Source organism: Dromiciops gliroides, chromosome 4 (assembly GCF_019393635.1).
Source record: "Dromiciops gliroides isolate mDroGli1 chromosome 4, mDroGli1.pri, whole genome shotgun sequence".
NCBI classification, from domain to species: Eukaryota; Metazoa; Chordata; class Mammalia; order Microbiotheria; family Microbiotheriidae; genus Dromiciops; species Dromiciops gliroides.
The window spans coordinates 466139676-466160335 of NC_057864.1; the positions used below are offsets into that span (position 1 = coordinate 466139676).

Consider the following 20660-nt stretch of genomic DNA (forward strand, 5'->3'; position numbering starts at 1 on the left):
CCCTCAGTGAGTTCCAGCCTACATGGGTAAAGGATGGGGGCCCTTCCTTAAGGAGCTGACACTGTGTGGCCCTCCCCGCTTCAGTTACAGGTGAGGGGAGACCGCAGCATCCCAAGCAGTCAGGTGGTGATGGTACCAGTTGTCATGGGAGCCACAGTATCTCATTGAGAGCCATGGGTTTCCCCTGCAAGGGCCAGGATGTATCTTCAGCCTTGAGCCTGTAGTGAGCCCTCAGAGCATGAATATTGACTGACAAGTTAGAAAACCCAATGGCGGAGATGAAATTGGATTTTCCTGGGCGTGGAGTCTGGACTTTGGAGGTAGGACCAGAGAGAAGAGTTGGGTCCCTAACTTGTTAATTAACAAGTATACACCAAGCACAGCATGTACCCTAACACTGAATAGATTTTCATGCAAGATCTCATGAGAGGGAGAGGGCCCGAGAAGGTCTGGCCCCATGCCCCTGTCTGGGGGTTGGAGCCCGGGCCTAGCCTCAGGTCCCCCAGTTTCCCCCAACCAATGCCTCTGGGTCAGAATGGATGTGGCACCCAGGCTGGCTAGGAGAAATGGAAGGAAGCCGCTAGTCCTGAATTCTTCAGAGAAGCAACCGTGTGGGCCCTGGACAGGCCTCTGGGTTCTGGCCCATGGAGGTTCATCCCCACTGCATCTAGGGCAGAGTTTCAGACCATAAGTCCAGCCTCTTCTGCAGAGGTGATGCTGAGCTGGGGACTTTCCCGAGGTCATACCGCTCACTTAGCTTGTTGGTGGCGGAACCCAGACCTCTCCAGAGTACTCCTGATGGCGGTCTGGGCCAGACTCTCCGTGGTAGACCATGCTGTGTTCCATAAAGTTGCTTGGGCCAGGCCCAGGCTGCACGGTCTGCCTCAGCTCCACTGTTCTTTGTACTTTTGGGTCTCTCCATGGCCTAGGACACAGCGATCTTAAAACTATCTTGTCAGGTCTCATTTGGGCCCCCAAACCAGGGGTGGGGGTGGGGAGGAGGAGACCAGAAAACTAAACAGGAAAGGGGGCCCGGCCTCTATCCAAATGTTTAAATGGATGTGTCAGTCAATATTTGCTGAAAGGGAGCGAAATCTGGAAAAAGGCTGGGATCAAAGGTCAGGGTAGGAGGGCTGGGCAGGGCAAGAGTTGGGGCCGGAGCCCAGGACAGTGTCAAAGTGGACACGTCGTGCACAACAGCCAGGAGCCTGACCAGGTGAGTGGTGAGCAACAGAGGTTGGGGGGCTGGGTTGTGAATCCCCCAGAGAGCCACTCTATAACCTGGGCCGTGATGGGATTTAAGCCCCAAAGGACCCTAGATCTCAGAAGCCGCCCAGTCTCATCCCTTATTTTGTAGATAAGAAAACAGGCCTGTGGAGCTGGCAACTTGGCCAGACCCAAGTCATCAATATTAGGCTCAGGATTTGAACCCATTTCCTGTGACTCCAAGCCCGGTGCTCTTTCCAACTGGGTCATGTGAGCTCTCTCCCCTGCAGGGTTAGGGGAACACCCAGCTTGACCCTGCTCCCCTAGCTGGGACCCTTGGGCAGGGAGCAGTGGAGTCTTGAGGCCAATTCCCTGGACAGTCCTTGGCTCTGGGGCCCTGGGGCCAGTGAGTGTCCCTCTGGGAAGAGAGGCCAGAAGCTGAGACCTTCTGTCATTTCAAGGGCCTCGCTCCTGTCTGCAGAGTGCCACAGCAGGGCAGCTGAGAGGGCCCCTCCGCCATTCCCTCTGCTTCTCCTTCATACTTAGGTGGGGGCACAGAGGGAGGGTCTGTGTTGAGAAGAGGCTGGAGCAGGCCTGAAAGCAGGTCTGGAGACAATGGGAAAGTAGGAGTTCAGTCCTCCTTATTCTCCCAGCCTTTTCCCAACCTCAAGGAGAGCTCTGGGCCTCCAGCCAGGCTTACTAGCAAGGGGGAGGAGGGGCCCTGTGGTTTCCTGGAAATGGGCAGGAATTTCTCTTTATGGTCTCCTCCCTTTACATAAGGGTTTCCACCCAAGGGGGTGTAGGGATGGGGAAATCACCCCACTCCAAGCCAGTTCTGGTCACAGCCTGCCCCAAGTCATCACCGAGGCTCATGGGAACAAGTGGTCCCCAAGTATCCTGTACCATGCTCCTCTCCTTCCAACTCTTCCCACTGACCAGGCAACTGTTGTGTAATGATCCTAGGGATTTAGCTTTGGAGGTAGAAGGCATCAGGCCGATTCCCTCACTCGGCAGCTAGGTGGAGGGAGTCAGGAAGGCCAATACAGCCCCAGGACCATCTGAGACGCGTGACCCTTGACAAATCACCTGGTTTTTCTCAGCCTCTGGTTCCTCATCTATAAAAAGGGGATAATCACAGCCCTCATGCTTTTATGAGGATCAAATGAAACAATGTAAAGTGCTTTGTGAACCATCAAACTGCTGGCCTTTGGGTAAGAGCGCATGTCAGGTGCTGAATGGCGATAGGTCTTCCCAGGTCCTTGTGGTCCTCAGGCTTCTTGAAGGAGATGGGATTTGAGCTGAGCCTTGAAGGATGGAATAGGATCTGCCCAGGGGAAGACAGAAGGGCAGTGTTAAAACATGGGCTGCCCAGAGATAAGGACGGCTAACAAATTCTCTCCCCTGTTCCAGGACCATGGCACCACCAATCTGGGCCCTTCTGCTTCTGGGCCTGTCTGTCCTGCCTAGATCCTGTTTATCGGTAAGGAGGGCAACCGGCAAGGCCTCTTTGGGAAGTGGGGAAATAGGGATGGGGTAGGGAGAGAGGGAGAGACAGAGGGAGAAAGAGAGAGTAGAGGAGAGACAGAGATGGAGACAGAGACAGAAAAAAGAGAGGAGAGGACACAGTGGATAAAGCACCGGCCTTGGATTTGAGAGGACCTGAGTTCAAACTGACCTCAGACACTTGACACTTACTAGCTGTGTGACCTTCATTGCAAAAGAGAGAGAGAGAGAGAGAGAGAGAGAGAGAGAGAGAGAGAGAGAGAGAGTAGAGGAGCGAGAGTGAGAGACACAGAGTTACAGAGAGAGAGAGCATACTCTTCGGAAGGGGTTCTGAGGTTGTGGGAGGGTTAGGAGGTTGGTGATACTTGGCCTATCAGTTTCCTCCTATTAATACTGTGAGTCTCAGGCTTAAGAAGATGATGAAGAGCCTCATACTAGGAAGGGAATGGGCCTGATTGAGAGCCGGAGACAGGCATTGTCATAGGGGGATGGGGTACGGATACTGGGGAAGTGTCTATCCCAGCCTGGGACCCCTGACCTAGGAGGAGAGGAAGGCTGGGGAAAGGACAAACCCTCTTGTGGCCTTCAGACCAAGGGGGAGGAGGCTGGGTTTTCTGAAAGGAGGCAGTATCTAAATGTGCTTCCTGTTCCAGGAGTCAGTCCATGATGTCTTTGTGGAGGGGCAGAAACAGGAGAAAGTACCCCTGCTTCTCCTCCTCAAGTCAGGCAATCAGGTAACGGCAGAGCAGCGGTAAGAAGAGGAAGCACAGGGAAGCAGGGCCCGGAAGTGAGGCACTAGTAATAGGAGTTCATGGGCCGCACCCCAGGGCAGAGTTTCTGGGTGGAAATGTTCATCTGGGGGATTCTGCAGCCACAAGCAAGCAGATGATTTGAGGGCCACCAGCAGGCACTCACCCCAGTCCCCCATCACCTTTCCCTACTTCCTGTGCTAGCAACTTAGGGACCCGGGAATGAAAGACAAAACAAAACAAACAGAAAGTACCTGCCCTCAGGGAGTTTGTATTCTACTGGAGAATTCATGTTCACAGAGAAAGTAATTACAAGTTCTTCACAAATTAAGGTGATTATACAGGGTGATGATTTTGGTTTGACTCGGGGAGGGAACTAACAGCTGAGTTGGAAATGGTTTCTTGAAGGAGGTGGTACTTGGGTTGCCTTCAAGTGAACTAGGACTTTGGAGAGGCACAGTTAAGGAGGGAGAGTATTCTCTAGGCTGGAGATCGCAGGAGATGAGCTACTTTATAGGGGTAACAGTAGGTGGGACAGTTAGGCTGGATGCTAAGTCAGTGAGGGGGACTGATGTGTAATCAGCTTGTATCAGGTGGCTGAGCCAGAAATATGAAGCATTTAAAACTCTAAAATGGGATTGGGAAAAAGATAATCTGTTCCCTTTGGGACATGTTGATTTTGAAATGCCTGTGGGGCATCCAGGTGATGTGCAGCATGCAGTTGGAGATGTGAGTTTGATAGTCATTGGCACAGAGGTGATAATTAAACCCAAGGGAGCTAATAAGAGAATGGGGGGGAGGAGAGAGAGAGAGAGAGAGAGAGAGAGAGAGAGAGAGAAGAAGAAGAAGAAGAAGAAGAAGAAGAAGAAGAAGAAGAAGAAGAAGAAGAAGAAGAAGAAGAAGAAGAGGAAGAGGAAGAAGAGAAGGGAACAAGAAGGAGAGAGAAAGGAAACAGACAGAGAGGCAGAGAGATAGAAGAGAGGATGAGAGAGAAAAGAGATAGGAGAGAAACAGAGATGGGGAGAGAGAGACAGAGAGGCAGAAAGAGAGAGAAGAGAGAAAAGAGAGAGAAGAGAGAAAAGAGAAATAGGAGAGAAACAGATATTGGGCGAGAGAGAGGAGATAAGAGAGGAGAGAAACAGAGACACAGAGAGAGAGATAGAAGAGAGAGAAGAAGAAAAAGAAAAGAGAATGAGAGATAAAGGAGAAATAGGAGAAAGAAACAAACAGGGAGAGAGAGAAAAGAAGAGAGAATGAAAGAGAAAGGAGCGGGGAGAGAGAGAAGAGAAGGGAAGAGAAAAGAAGAGAAGAGGGTTCTTGGACAGAGTCCTGGGCTATACCTCATATGTTAGGGATAGGACTTTGATATTGAAGCATCCTTAGCTATTGGCACCTTTGGCACAGACATTATCAGTTTCTTTTTCTATCCATGACGGGGGAAAGGGGAAGGGAACAGCGTTCCCGAAGAGAGAGAGGAATCCGCGTTGGGCAGGGATGGAGCAGGGAGTAAAAGCAGGAGGACAACCCTGGTACTTCCCGCTTTCATAGAGCCCAGCCAACCAGGGACTGACCGGGAGTGGCCTCCAAGCACCTCTTTGTTTCCTCTTAAATAAGCAAAAGGACCTGGGCTCTAATCCTGGCTCTGCCACTTAGTGACTTTGTGACTGTGGCTGAGTCATTTTCCCTTTTGAGGCTTTGTTTTCTCCATCTTCAGCCTGTGAAGTTCTAGCTCTAGATCTAAGATCCTATTGCTTGTATTCAGACCCTGCCAATGACACTCATTAGCTGTGTGACCATAGGTAAGTCACTCCCACACCCTGGGCCTCAGCTTCTACATCTGTAACTGAAGGAGGTTGGACCCAATGACCTCTGAGCCTCCTTCCATGATCCTGAAAGGATGCTCTGCTTCCCTTTGTCAGAGGGGTGATGGGGCTGAATGCCGGGGCACCCAGCCTAGAGAGAGCAGGCATGGCAAGGGGCCCCCAGGCAGATATCAGGACTGAGAGCCGATCTGCAAGGTCCAGAGAGAAGGGAAGATAAGGTGGCATTCAGGGAGGGGTGACAGCAAAGGCTCGTGAGGTTCCAAATGTGCCAAGGAGGGTCATTGGTAGCTGAGTGGAGGGTGGGCCAGAATGGGGAGAGACCCAAGTCAGGACAAACAATCAGACATAGTGATCAGGGCCTGGACCCTGGGGGTGGCAGCATCAGGGGGTGTATGCCAGACACTGCAGACATGCACTGACAAGACTTGGCAACAGAGGTGGGTGAGAGAGAGAGTGAGGAAGTGAGGTAGGCTGCTAGCCTGGGTGACTGGGAGGATAATGGCGCCCTTAACGATAATAGGGAAGTTAGAAAGAGGGTTTAGGAAGAGAGAGCCACTTCAGCTTTGGATATGTTGAGTTTAAGACATCTACAGGGCATCCAACTGGAGATGTCCAAGAAGCAGTGAGAGATGCAAGACTGGAGGTCAGGAGAGAGGTAAGGGCTGGATAAGCAGATTTGAGAATCATCAGCAAAGGGATGAAAATCAAATCCACAGTGGCTGATGAGATCACCAAGGGAAAGAGTATAGAGGGAGAGGGGAAGCAGGCCCAGAAGAGAACTCTTTGGGATGCTCACAGCTAGCAGGTATGACTTGGGTGAAATCTTGTCAGAGACCAAGAAAGAATGGTCAGAGACGTAGGGGGAGAACACGGGAAGAGCCCAGCAGAGGGTGTCAAAGGTCAAGGAGGGTGAAGATTGAGAAAAGCCCAGGGGATGTGGCGATTAAGAGGTCTTTGGTGGTCGGCGGCCTGTCAGCTTCAGATCTCTGCTTCTGTAGTAAGGATGGTGACACTTTCCCTGACTTTCTCCCTCGCCCCTTCAGGCCCCCACACTGAGTGGTTCAGTGGGTGCCCTGTAATGTTTCCTGGGATCCCCAATGGATTGAGGATCATAGCTCCAGAACTGGAAGAGGCCTCGGCCTCCATCTAGTCCAACCTCCCTCCTTTTACAGAGGACGATGACTTGTCTAAGGTCAGGCTGATAGCAAGTGGCAGAGCCTCAGGCCCTCGGACCCTGGAGCCAGGTTCCCTCAGTAGCACAGTGTGTCTTGTTGGGAGGAAATTGAGGGCTGTGGCACACTTTCTTGTTCTTTCTGATTCTCCCTTCTCCCCTACAGGATTCAGAGAGGACACCAGAGGGTCTCACAGGGCCATCAGCAAACCCTGGGGCTTTGAACTTTCCCCCTGACACGGAGGAGCATCCCAGGAAAGTAGATTCCTTCATCTCTGGGGCTCCAATGGAGCTGGACAGCTGCTTGGAGCCCACAGGGGAAGCCGGGCAGAGAGAGGAGGCCGGCTGCACGGAGTCCCCCTCAGCAGAGCAGACCCATAAACTGGCCGACGCCATGATGGAGTTCACTTTAGACTTGTTTGCTAAAGTCCTGCAGGAATCCACGAGCCCCAATGTGGTCTTATCGCCCCTCAGTGTTGCTCTAGCATTGTATCATCTTGAACTAGGTAACTGGGCTGCCACCTGCTTCAGAGGGAGCAGAACCCTGAAATGGGAGAGCTGGGAGGTACTGCAGGGATCAGCCAGGCCAGCTCCCCCTTACTATGGAGGAGGAAACTTAAGGGCTGGGGAGTAAGTCGTCCAGAGTCACTCAGTGAATTAGTGATGGAGCCAGGAGTAAGGACCCTCAGCCCAGTTTAGTAGGAATGAGTAGGAAATCCCTGAATCTCCCAGCTGCCTCTGATACCGGCTACATGTGCTGCACAGCCCTTCCTGGGATCTTTGAGTGAGGAGTTACTCTCAGGATCTCCTATGAGAAAGGGGCTGGGGACATCCTCTCTGTTAAATTAACAATGCCTTTATTGAGTGCCTACTGTGTATCCAGTACTGTGTTAGGAGGGCTGGGGACAGAACCATGCTCTCTATTAAATTAATTATTGAGTGCCTGCTGTGTACCCAGTGCTGTACCATGTGCTGTGATGGATACAAGTGGGATACAGTACCCCTGCTGTATTCAAAGTGGTTATGTTCTCATGGAGGAGCCTCACACACACAAAATATTGAGGACCGTAGGAGGCAGCATATGTTTAAATACCAAGATGTGTGGGGCAGACTAGGGGGTGTGGCAAGTCAGGAATTGTGGGCCAGCAGAGTCAAGGACAGTTTTACAGAAGAGGTGGGGCTGGGGAGCTAGGTGGCACAGTAGATAAAGCACTGGCCCTGGATTCAGGAGGACCTGAGTTCAAGTCTGGTCACGTGACACTTACTAGCTTGTGACCCTGGGCAAGTCACTTAACCCTCATTGCCCCGACCCCCCCGTAAAAAAGAGGTGGGGGTATAGGGGGCCTTCAGAGGAGGGCTAGATTAAGGAAAGGAGGAGGTGAGTCTATTCCAGGAACAAAGATGTGGAGGTGAGAGTGGAGAGGGGATTTTGTATGTGTGGGGGTGGAGTTCCTTAATCCCTCCTCTCTTCAGAGCGGGGTGGTCTCTGGTGCTGTGGACGGTCCTGTGGCAGAGGTGGGCTGTGGGTGGATTTGTATTTGGATTTGTGTGGGGGGGTGCCAGCCTGGTGATACCCCCAATGGGACCACAGCCGGCGTGTTCTCCAGGAGCCAGGACTAAGACGGTCCAGCAGCTGCAAAAGGTCCTGCGTGTGGAATCTCTGAACTGCCTGCACCATACACTTAGTGGTGTCCGCCGGGAGCTGAGCCGCACTGCCCTACAGATGGTGGCCAGGATGTATGTGGAAAAAGGTGTGTGTGCTTGAAGCTGCTAGCTTCTGCCTCTGTCCCAATTTAAAAGGAGGTAAAATCCTTTTCTCACAGTGACCCCATGAGACAGAGAGAATGCATGGAGAATTTCTCTCCATTTTACAGAAGAGAAGATTGAGGCTCAGAGAAGTTTAGCAATTCATCCGTAGGCACGCAGCCAGGAAGGTGATGTTCATACCCAGGTCTTTTTACATGGAGTCCAAAGGTCTTTCCATGAGCCCATGCTAATAAATGGGATTTCCCTGATTCTGAATCCAGCTGTCTTTCCAATGCTGACCTCTGAGCATAGTTTTATCTGACCTCTCCTTTTAGGCTTCCCAATCAAACAAGAATTCGTGGAGCAGTCAGAGAGATTTTTTGGTGCAAAGCCTGCCATCCTAAAAGGGAATGAGGGGGATGACCTTCAGATCATCAACCAATGGGTGAAGGAGGCCACAAAGGGGAAGATCGAGAACTTTCTGTCGCAGCTCCCGGAGAACACAGTGATGCTACTCCTTAATGCCATGTATTTTCAGGGTAGGAGCTGGTGCTTCCAATGACTGGCCCCCCATCCTGCCCATTCTAACTCATCCCCCTCTCTCATTCGCTGCTGCCTCCGGAAAGCTACACCTAGGGAGGACTCCAACCAAGCAGTGGGGTCAGAAGCCCTGGGAGGAGTTGGGATGGGAGGTGAAGGCTCCCAGAGAATATGGCTCAGGAAGGACATAGCACTTGGAGAGCTTGGTAGGAGATGGGAGAAGCCAGCCTCTGGCCAGAGATTGGCTGTACATGAGATCTTTGTTCTTCCACTTGGCCACATCCAGAGGCTCCAGGGTCCTGAACATAGACACGGCTTTTTCTCCTGCCTGGCTGATCCCTATTAGTTACCTTTGGGTGGGGGTGGGGGAAAAGGCGGGGAATTCCCAGAGATATTCAAATCATTGGAGCTGAAGGGACCCTCAGCCATCAGAGAATCAATAATCAGGCACTGTGAGTGTTCCCCAAGGCTCGGTCCTAGGCCCCCCAATCTTCTCTCTCTCGGGAACCTCATCAGTTCCCATGATTTCAATGATCATCCCAAGGCAGACGACTCATAGATCCAAATAGCCACCCCTCAGTCTTTCCTCTAAGAGGCTCCTTCAGGTCTGAATCCCCAATTACCTCCTGAACACTTCAAACTGGATGTCCAATCAACATCTCAAAATCAACCTGCCCAAAACAGAACTAGTTATTTTTTCCTCTAATCTCTCTTCTCTTCCAAACTTCCTTCTATTTGTAGAAGGAACCACCATTCTTCCAGTTTCCCAGGTTTGTAACCTCAGCATTTCCCTTCCCTTCCCTTCCCTTCTCTCCTCTTCTTTTTTTCTGGAGGCAATCAGGGTTCAGTGATTGAACTCCTGACTCCAGGGCCACTACCCCACCTAGCTGCCCCCACCTTGGCTTTCTCTTAAACTCTTCAGCTCTTCCCATAGCCCATCAGGTGCCTAATCTTTCTATTTCCACCTCTTTATGCTGACTGACCCATTTTCTCTACTCATAGAGCTGCCAGTTTAGTGAAAGCCCAGGTCACCCCTTGTCAGAGCGGCCTCCTACCTGGCCTCCCTGCCTCAAATTTCTCCATATTCCAGTTCATCCTCAATACTGTTGACAAAATAATTTTCCTTAAGTACATATCTGACCACTTCACTACCCTACTCAACTCCAAGGACTTTCTCCTGGTTCTAGGAGAAAACAGGAATTCCTCTGTTAAGACATTAGATCCCTTTACCACCTGGCTCCCATTCATCATGCCAGCTTCATTGGACATTACTCCTCCCTCCCACGCCTGCCATACAGCCTCTCAGTTCCTCCAGCTATCATCTTTGTACCTTTTCACTTGAGATACCTCATGCCTGGAGTTCACTGCCTTCTCATCTCCACCTCCCTGAATTCCTCTCTTCCCTTGGAGATACAAATTAAGTACCACAAAGACTTTCTGGATCCGCTCCACCCTCCTCCCCAACTGCTCCTGTCCTTCCATAGACGACTTGGATTTAGCCACTTTGTATGCACTTTTATTTTTTCTCTTTACAGTTATCCTGTACACAGACACATGTGTTCATACACATATACATGTGTGTGCACACATGTGTACACATAGCTATGAACACACATGTGTGCACACAGGCATACATACATACATACATATCTCCTTATTGTATTCCCTGTTACAACTAAGCTTTTGGGAGTAGGGATTGTTTCCTTTTTGTTTTTGTAACCCCAGTACTTGGCACAGCATCTGGCACATAGTAGGTGCTTCATAACTACCAGTTGATTCTCTGATTAATTGAACCAACATTAATTAATGTGTTACCTTATGAATGAACCAGTATTAGTGACTTAATTTGCATCAGGTGATTATTACCATGACTTAGTGGATAGAAAGCTGGCTGTGGATTCAGGATGTTCTGGTTTAAGTCTGTCCTAGGGCCTCTAATATGTGCTGATTAAGTGACTGGGCAAATCTTGTCCTCTCAGAGAGCTGTCCAGCATTCTAGAAGGTGTTTCCTCACTGGGAGTTTCCTAGATCACTGGCATCTCACTTAAATAGAAATGGATCCTTGGAATGCATATTGACTTTGTCGTTGGTGTTGTTTAGTTGTTTTCAGTCATGTCTGACTCTTCATGACCCCATTTGGGGTTTCTTTGGCAGAGTTACTAGAGTGGGCTTGCCATTTCCTCCTCTAGCTCATTTTACAGATAAGGGAACTGAGGCAAGCAGGGTTGAGTGACTTGCCCAGAGTCACACAGCTAGTAAGTGTCTGAGGCCAGATTTGAATTCAGGTTCTCCTGACTCCAGGGACCTCATATGTTGACTTAGAAAAACTACAGATCAACATTATCTATGTCATGTTGTATTTTTATTTATTTTGTTAAACATTTTCCAGTTATATTTAAATCAAGTTGGGGCTGCACCCAGGAGTTTGACAGCTCTGTCCTAGACCAAGGAAATCACAGATCCAGTCTAAATTTTTAAAAAATGTGCCAAGGCACCAGAGATCCTCAAACAAAAATGAAACCGTTCTTTCCCTTAAGGGAAAAATCAATATTATACCTACGTAAGATGGTTCTTACATATAAGATATAAATAAGGAGTAGTTACAGGGAGGCATTAGAGCTTATGTGGGGAGTAGAAGAGACTTCTCATAGCTGATGGCAGCTGAGCTCAGCCCTGAAGGGGGCAAAGGATTCCAGGAGTTGAAAGGAAGCAGGAATCGACTTCCAGGCACAGGGCACAGACAGGTTGTGCAAAGACCAAGAGGTGGGAGATGTGTAAAGGACAGCAAGTAGGAAGGCTGGTTTGCCTGGACTGTAGAGTAATGCTCACTCCAAGTCTGAGCTGGAAAGGCAGGCTGGGACTAGATTGTGAATGGCTCTGCATGTTAGACATTCAGCCAGAGGAATAGAGGTGATATGGTCACACTTGGGCTTCGAGAATGTGGTTTGGGCAGGTGTGGGGAGGATGGGTTGGAGAGAAGGGAAGACTGGAGGCAGGGAGACCATTTAAGAGATGCTTGTGATGCTCTAGGAGAGAGGCAATGAGGGGTGTCGCTAGTGTGAGTGTTGATGGAGAAAAGGGGAAGAATACAAGAGATGCTGTGGAAGTAGGATCTATATTTGGCAAGGGAATGGGTATGGGAAAGTGAGGGAGAGTGAAGACCACTGGGTTGTAAGGCTGTGGAAATTTGACTCTTTTAGTCTAACTGCTCATTTTACAGAGAAGGAAACTGAGGCCCAGAAAGAACAACAGATTTATCCAAATTCCCACAAGGAGTTAGATGCAGGCTTTGGGACTTGATCTGGTCTTCTGCCTCCCAACCTAATGCTCTTTGCAAAGAGACCAGCCAGCCTTGACAGCCCCTCTATTCTGCTTGGCTGCAGGTTTCTGGAAGACCAAGTTTGATCCCAGTCTGACAAAGACTGATGTTTTTCACCTGGATGAGAAGTATGTAGTCCCTGTGGTAATGATGAAGGCCAATAAATACCCTCTGCGTTGGTTCTTGCTGGAACAGGCAGATGTACAGGTGAGTGGTATGGGAGGAGGGGAAGGAGAGCCTTGGGCTGGCTTAGCCTGGGTCCCTTTTCTTGAGATGCCAGGCGCTTTGGGAGCCTGGACACTGAAGGACAGAAAAAGACATCCAAGATGAATGTTAAGTGCTTAGTTTCCTTTAAAAAAGTGAATTTGTTTAATTAACAAGCATTTCTTTTTTTCTTCTTTCCACATTCCATCCAGTGAAAAATAAAATAAAAACCCTTACAGTAAATATACATGGTCAAACAAAACAAACCCCCACATTGGCCATGTTAAAAAATGTCTTTCTAGTCACGAACCTTGAGTCTGTCACCTCTCCAGCAGGAGGTTGGGAACAAGTTTCATTCATCATAGGTCCTCGGGAATCATGGCTGGTAACTGCATTGATCAGAGTTCTTAAATCTTTCAAAATTGTTTGTCTTTGCAACATTGTTACTATATAAATTGTTCTCTTGGTTCTACTTATTTCACTCTGCATCAATTTATACAAGTCTTTTCAGACTTCTCTGAAGCCATGTCTTATGACATAAACTAGTTTTCCATGACTATCTTCCACTACCTTGATTCAACCATTCCCCAAAGGATGGGTATCCCTTTAGTTTTTAGGGTTGGTGGTTTTTTGGTTTTGGGGGGTTTTTTTGGCCACCACAAAACATCTGCTATACTATAAATAGTTTTGTATTCATAGGTCTTTCCTCTCTATCTTTGATCTCTTTGGGCTATAGGAAGGCCTCAGTTTCCTTCAAGTGCTCCTTAAATCCATTCTTGTTTGTGGGATATTGCATGGTCATTGGGGTTGAGTCTTCAGGAGTACCCAGCTATCCCTTTGGCTTGGCAACCAGCCAACTGGTTCCTTTTAACTCTTTAAAAAAATGTTTTTTATTGATACCTTCTATTTTTTACATCACCATAATATCCCATGTATCCCTTCTAGAGAGCCATCCCTTAAGACAAATAGTATTTTTTAGGGAGAAAGGAAAAAAAATCAGCACAACTGATCAATACATGGAAAAAGGTCAGAAAACCTGTGTAATATGTAACACCTGTGGACCTCCCAAGTCTGTCAAGGGGTAGGTTGGGGCTGTCTTCTCATATCTTTTCATTTTAGTCCTCTCTAATCTTTCTTTTTTTTAATAAAAAAAATTTTTTTTTTGGTGAGGCAATTGGGCTTAAGTGACTTGCCCAGGGTCACACAGCTAGTAAGTGTCAATCATCTGAGGTCAGATTTGAACTCTGGTACTCCCAACTCCAGGGCCAGTGCTCTATCCACTTCATCACCTAACTGACCCTCCTAATCTTTCTAATTTGGTTACATTTACTCTTGGTTTTCTGATATGCTAGTTGTTCTGTCCATTTACATTGTTGCAATCACTGTGTATATACTGCTTTCTTCACTCCATTCAATTCATGTTCATCTTTCCATATTTCTCTCTATTTATTCTGTATGTCATTTCTTTTCTTTTTTTTTTTTTTTGGTGAGGCAATTGGGGTCAAGCGACTTGCCCAAGGTCACACAGCTAGTAATGGTTAAGTGTCTGAGGTCGGATTTGAATTCAGGTCCTCCCGAATCCAGGGCTGGTGCTCTATCCACTGTGCCACCTAGCTGCCCCTGTAGGTCATTTCTTATAGCACAGTCATATGCCATTACATTCATGTACCACAATTTGCTTAATCATTCCCCAGTTGGGCATCTACTTTGTTTCCAATTCTTTGCTATCACAAAAATATAAATATTTTGAAGATTAATGGGGACTTTTTTCTTATTGATGGTTTCCTTGAGGTATAAGCCCAGTGATGGAGTCTTTGATTCAAAGGGTATAGAAATTTTAGTAACTTCCTTTTTGCATAATTCTTAATTGCCTTCCAAATTGGTCATATCATTCCATAGCTCCACCAACAATGTATCAGAAGAGCTGGTCTTTCTAATAATGCCTCAACATTAACTGTTGCCATTTTTGGTCATTTTTGCTAACTTGACATGCAGATTGAGGCAAAGCCTCAAGAGGTATGTTGATTTGTGTTTCTTTTACTATTAATGATTTGGAGCATTTTTGGTTGTGAATGTTTTGCAGTCCTTTTGAGAACTGTTTGTGCATATTCTTTGTCCATTTATCTATTAGGGAAATGGCTATCTATCGCTCTTATATGTTTATTCATTGTTTCTATATCTTAGATACCAAACCATTATCAAAGAAATTTGATGCAAAGGGTTTTTTTTCCTATTCAACCAGCTTCCTTCTTAAAAACCTCCTGCTCCTTCTTTCCCCCCTCCTTTATCCTCCAGTCTCATTTTCTAATTTTTAAAATGGCCAACTCAACTCATTAATTTTCTCTTTTTCTCTCTCATTAATATCAGGGAAACCAACTTGCCCCCAAGTTCTGCCTTGGATGCATCCCATAAATTCTACTAATGTCGTATATCTCTATCTCTATCACTGTTATCTCTAATAGAATTTGTTGCTGTTTTTATCATTTGACCTTTAACCCCGGCATTACTCATTCACTGTGTTCTCTTTTTTTCTCCCTGCTGATTATAGCAATTTGGGCTTCTTCTCTCCTCTGACTGATTATATTTGCTAAAGGTTTATCAGTGTTATTGGTCCCCCCCCCCATTCCAGTTCTTTGTTTTCTTTCTTAATTCCTCTATTTCATTTCCATTTTGCTAATTTCTTCCTTAATTCCCATAATTTCTTGTACTCACCTTGTCTTCAGTGTGCTAATTTTTTCATTCATCCTTCATTCTAGAAGAAGGATTTGGAGTCACAGAGAGGGATGGTGGCTAGGGACCAGATCTGGGACTTCATTAGCTTAGGGAACTCCCAGATGAGGAAAGTCCTTCTACCGAAATAGGTTAGCACCTGCCCTTTGACTTATCTTCTCAGAGAGTTACCTGAGCCATTGGGGTACAGGGAGTTGGTCCTGTGTCAGGCAGTGGTAGGACTTGAATATAGCTCTTCCTGACTCTGAGGCCAGCTCTTTATTTCCTACCCAGCACTGCCTGGCCATGCATGCTGCCTTACTCGGTATATGCAAAACAGACATCAGAGAAAACAAGACTCTACTGTCTCTTCCTCTTCTTGCCCATTAACTTTCTCTTCTGGGTTCCACTTCTCCCTACCTTCTGCTGGGCATTTCCTGGGGTTTCCCAAAGCACCAGAAATGAGGGTAACCTGAGCACCCGCAGTAGGATCCTTGACTTTCTAAACCCAAAGGGACCTTGGTGATCATATAATCTTAGATCTAGAACAGGAAGGGTTTTCTGCGTCTACCTCACCCACCACCTTCCTTTACTAAAGTGGGGAAACTGAGGCCCAGAGAGGTTATGACCCATCCAAAGTCACGGAGGCAGGTCTAAGTGTCAGTCAGGATTCAAACAGGCCACATGATTCCATGCTTGGTGCAGCAGACCTAGACTCTTTCCCTTCCATAGCATGGAGTCTAATAGCCTCACTGCCCATGAGGAAATTAGAGCTTAATTCACTTCAACAAAGACTTAGTAAGTACTTCTTTTGTTATGTTAAAAAAAATGACAACTGTCAAAGCTGGGGCCTATCCGGAAGGAACCAACCAGGCCAGTCAAAGGCCTGGAGCCCAAGCAAGTAACACACATAGGGAAGACAGGATCTCTGTCTTCAAATACCAAAGGGCAGCCATGTGGACAAGAGATTAGTCTTGTTCTGCCTGGAAAAAGAAAGCAGAGGTAGGAGCCATAGATACAAGACAAGTGAGAGGCAGATTCAGGCTGGATCGAGAGAAGATTGTGCTAATGATGAGAACTATCCAAATGAGGTGGCAGGTTTCTCCCTCTTTGAATGAAGGAAGGAAATAAGCATTTTTTAAGGGCCTACTATGTGCCAGGCAGGGCAGCTAGGTGGTACCATAGTGGATAGAGTGCTGGGCCTGGAGTCAGCAAGACCTGAGTTCAAATCCAGCCTCAGATACTTATTAGCTGTGTAACCCTGGTCAAGTCACTTAACTCCATTTGCCTCAGTTTCTTCTTCTGTCAAATGAACTGGAGAAGGAAATGGCAAACTACTCCAGTATCCCTGCCAAGAAAACCCCAAATGGGGGCACGAGTAGTCAGGCATGACTGATAAATGACATGTGCCAGGCACTGTGCTAAGTGCTTAACAAATCTTATCACATTTCATCCTCACAACAACTTTGTGAGATGGGTGCTATTATTTCCATTTTACAGTTAAGGAAACTGAGGCAGATAGTCAGGGTCACATAGCTAGTAAGTGTCTGAGGTCAGATTTAAGCTCAGATCTTCTTGACTCCAGGCCTAGGTCTATCCACCTAGCTGCCTCTGAATGAGTGAATGAATGAATGAATGAGTAAAAAATATTTATTAAGTGCTTACTATGTGCTAAGCTAATAAATTCAAAAGACAGCCAGCAAGGAGATGTCCAGGGGGTAGAGTGAAGCGAGGACCTCCTTTTCATCTTCCAGGAGAGGCTGGATCACTATGTGTCAATGATATTGTAGTGGGGGGGAGGGCAGGGTGGGTCTCATTCTGGTACTGCTTTGTTCTTCATGGCCCCTCAGGTTTGAAATTCCAGGGGGTTACCTAGAAATTTACCTGGAGAGTCAGGCCTTTAGCCACAAATGAGTCACTCAGCAGGCAAGCCAGTGGTCCAGAGGGCCCACTCTTTGCTCTGGGCTCTCTCAATCACCCTCTCCCTCCTTATGCTTTACCCAGGGTCCTTGACCCAGCTGCCTTCCTTGGCTCTTTCCCAGGTGGCTCAATTCCCTTTCAAAAACAACATGAGCTTTGTGGCCGTGGTGCCCAGCCAGTTTGAGTGGAATGCCTCCCAGGTGCTGGGCAACCTGAGCGGGGCTGCCCTGTACCAGCCCTTCCTCAAGGAGAGGCCCACCGAGGTGATGATACCCAAACTGCACCTGGACCACCAGATGGATCTGGTCTCAATCCTTGGCCAGTTGGGTAAGACCCCTAGGATTGGGGTGGAGGAAAGAGGTGTGTGTGTGGGGGGTGGCAACAGGTTTGTCTTTGCTCATTCCTGGAACTGGAGGTTGGGAGGTGGGAAAACAGTCATGCCTCGGCCCTTAGATACACAGTCCCATTTATCCCGGCCTACTAGGGATCCCACCAGGGAGCCTGGATTTAGAGCTGGACATCATGAAGACCCCTCATTTTACAGATGAGGAAACTGAGCCCCAGCAGGTTAAATGTGACTCACTCGAGATCATGTAGCTGGTAAACAGCAAAGCCAAGATTTGGATCTAGGTTAGAGCAACAGAGTTAAAACTAGGAGAAGTTGGGGGGCAGCTAGGTGGTGCAGTGGACAAAACACTGGCCCTAGAGTCAGGAGGACCTGAGTTCAAATCCAGCTTCAGACACTTGACACTTACTAGCTGTGTGACCCTGGGCAAGTCACTTACCCCTCATTGCCCAACAAAACAAACAAACAAAAGTAGAAGTCATCTGGCCCAATCCCCTTATTTTACAGATGGAGAAACTGAGGCCCAGTAAGCCTGATAAGTGTCAGAGGCAGGATCCGAACCCAGATTTTCCTGGATCTAAGTCCACTCTACCACACTCCCTCCCCTCTATATCAGTAACCTGGTACTCTTTATGTCCCTGGTACCTTATATTCCATGCAAGAGGAAGGCGATGTGGCTGGGGAAGCAGGACCCTATGCTCCTCTGCCTCAGGCCTGCCTCTGACGCCCTGGATGACTGTGGGCAAGCCACTTCCCCTTTCTTGTCCCAGGTGCTTCCTCAGTAAAAAAAGAGAGGTCTGGTCTTGTCTAGGAGATCTCATGGTTTTTTGTGTCATGGGGAGGAAAAGAATAAGTATTTACATAGCATGCCAGGCACTAGGTTAAGCATTTTACAGATATGATCTCACTTTATCCAGGGTTTGTGGGCCCCTTTGGCAGTCTAGGGATGCTTAGGGACCCTTATTTAGATGAATTATGGTTTTGTTTTGTTTTGCGGGGCAATGGGGGTTAAGTGACTTGTCCAGGGTCACACAGCTAGTATGTGTCAAGTGTCTGAAGCTGGATTTGAACTCAGGTACTCCTGAATCCAGGGCTGGTGCTCTATCCACTGCGCCACCTAGCTGCCCCCTGAATTATGGTTTTAAACACACAAAATAATCTTTTGGATTATAAAGAAAAACATCTGCATTCAAATAGTCATCAGAACAACAACAATAACAATAAGCCAGCCCAAATGGAAGATGGACCCAGGTGCCATAAGGGGGTCTGGAAGCTTAAGGAAATCTCTAGCTAGGAGGCTGGACATTTCTATCTAGGAAGAGGAGGGAGCTGGGCCACAGGGCCATGCCCTGAACCTCAGGCTGTAGCTTCTCCTCTCCCTCCAAGGGCAGACAGGCCAGGCTGCCCCCTGGGGCACAGGTTTCCAGGAAGGGAGGGCTGGGTCCTCTCCCGGTTGTGACCAGCTTCCCCTTGCCTCTCGATAGGCCTCCAAGAGCTGTTCCATGCCCCAGACCTGAGTGGAATCTCAGAGAAGAATCTGGTGGTGTCCAGTGTCCAGCATCAGGCCACCCTCGAGCTGGACGAGGCTGGTGTGGAGGCATCTGCTGCCACCAGCGTGGTCATGTCCCGCATGTCCCTCTTCTCTGTCAACATGAACCGGCCCTTCCTCTTTTTCATCTTTGATGATGTCACCCACCTTCCACTCTTTGTGGGCAGCGTCAAAAACCCCAACCCCAGTGGGCAGAAAGAGATCAAGGAACAGCGTGATGCCCCCGACAATAAGGATTTCTTCCCAGGACTGAAATACTTCTCTGTGAAAGACAAGTTCTTTGGCACCAACTTGAAATTCTCTCCCCCCAAGGAGGAAGAGGACTACCCCGAAGTCCAGAACCCCAAGTGAAGGCAGATGGGGTTGTGACAGCATCCTGTGCCCTCCAGTCCAACCTGAATGTCCCCTCTGAGGTTGGAATTGGGACAGGGACTCTGACCTCTTGTGACTGTTTCTGACCAGTCTGCCAATATGGGATGAGGCACTGGTGCCAGGGGAGGGGTATGGGATCAAGACTAGAGATTGATTGGGACAGGGGAGGAGAGGATAAGAAGATCCCATTCCCCTCCCTTCTCCTTGGGATAATGATGGGACTGGGGTGGGAGGGCAGCAAGGGGGAGGGCATTAAGGAAATGTAGGCTATCAGGGGTGGGAGGGATGGGCCACTTTATCCTCCTGTGTTAGACATTGCCAAAGAGTTGGAAGGATTTCTCTTTTTGGGGGCTTGGGATCTGCACACTCATTGTCAATGACAAAGGTCATTCACAAAAGAAATTGCAGCACTTCATAGTTTGTTTACAGTTATTCTGGTGGAGAGGGTAGGGGTACAGTGGTGGAAGGTGAGGGAGGGAGCAAAAACTGCTTGGTGCCCCTTCTGGTAGTAGAGGACTGGGACAAACCCACCAGTGTTGGTGGAACACAGTTACCTTACTCTAAGGAAAGGGTTGGCTATTGGCAGGGGCAGTGGGAGCAAAAAAGATGGCAACTGGCTTATTAAAATCACAGATCCTGGATTTGTAGCTGGAAGGGACCTAAGAGCTAAACCTCCCCTCATTTTATACATGAAGAAACAGGTCCCACGGGACAGACTTGGCCAAAGCCACAATAGCTATTAGACCTCTGGTTTCAGGACCCCATACCATTGGTGGCATCTGACTGGGATTTGGTCCTGGCTCTTCTTTGTGACTTTGGGCAGGTAAAATGAAGAGGGGTGAACTAGATAATCCCTAAGGTCCCATCTTGCTCTAATGTTCCTAGAGTTGATGGCAACATCAAGGTGAAATACCAAAAGGGAGACCCTCATTGACCTCATGCCATGTTCTCCCTATCCCACAGCAACCCAGGCTTGACCCCTCCCCCTCCCCTTACCTCACCTCCAACTATCCCCGAGGATCCAAAAGTCACCAGATTGGCTCTCCTTCTCTCCTCTGAGTACCACTTGTAGTGGGCAGGGAGGGTGGCTGGAGGCTTGTTTTGTAAAGTTTTTCTAGTGATTTTTATGTCATCTGAATAATAAAGAATGAATTGGCCAAGCTGGTCTGATGTCACTAGGCTGGAGAGCCTTGGGAAATGGATGGATGATGGAGGATAATGAGTAGGAGGGAAAAGGAACAAGAAAGATAGCTATATCATGAGTAAAGGTTACATGGGACAGGATGGGAGGAGATTTTCACACTTCCTTCTCCTTAGCCATGGATTAGCCAGAAGTAGCTGAGAAATGGCCAGAGATAGATAGTCATGATGGTGGTGGTAGTGTTGTTGGTGGGTGGGTGTGGACCCCCAAGTTATACAAGGAGCAAAAGACATAAGGAAAATTAGGAGGCTATATAAGCAACAAGAAAGCAGACTAAACATCTCCTCTGAATCCCATGAGTT

At 48.1% G+C, this 20660-nt stretch overlaps 1 protein-coding gene across 3 annotated transcripts; it reads left to right on the forward strand.

The window, feature by feature from the left end:
- The first annotated feature begins 1099 nt into the window (after positions 1-1099).
- Positions 1100-20317, forward strand: SERPINF2 (serpin family F member 2). Of its 3 annotated transcripts, none has more exons than XM_044001954.1 (9): positions 1100-1216; positions 2617-2686; positions 3363-3443; positions 6619-6958; positions 8060-8203; positions 8534-8737; positions 12122-12264; positions 17013-17217; positions 18721-20317. In XM_044001954.1, exons 2-9 carry the CDS (start codon positions 2621-2623, stop codon positions 19134-19136), a joined length of 1599 nt encoding a protein of 532 aa, XP_043857889.1. In that variant the 5' UTR covers positions 1100-1216; positions 2617-2620; the 3' UTR covers positions 19137-20317. The 3 variants fall into 3 exon arrangements, with proteins under 3 accessions (XP_043857889.1, XP_043857890.1, XP_043857891.1); XM_044001955.1 differs by lacking the exon at positions 1100-1216 and adding an exon at positions 2027-2417; XM_044001956.1 differs by lacking the exons at positions 1100-1216; positions 3363-3443 and adding an exon at positions 2030-2417.
- Positions 20318-20660: the final 343 nt, after the last annotated feature.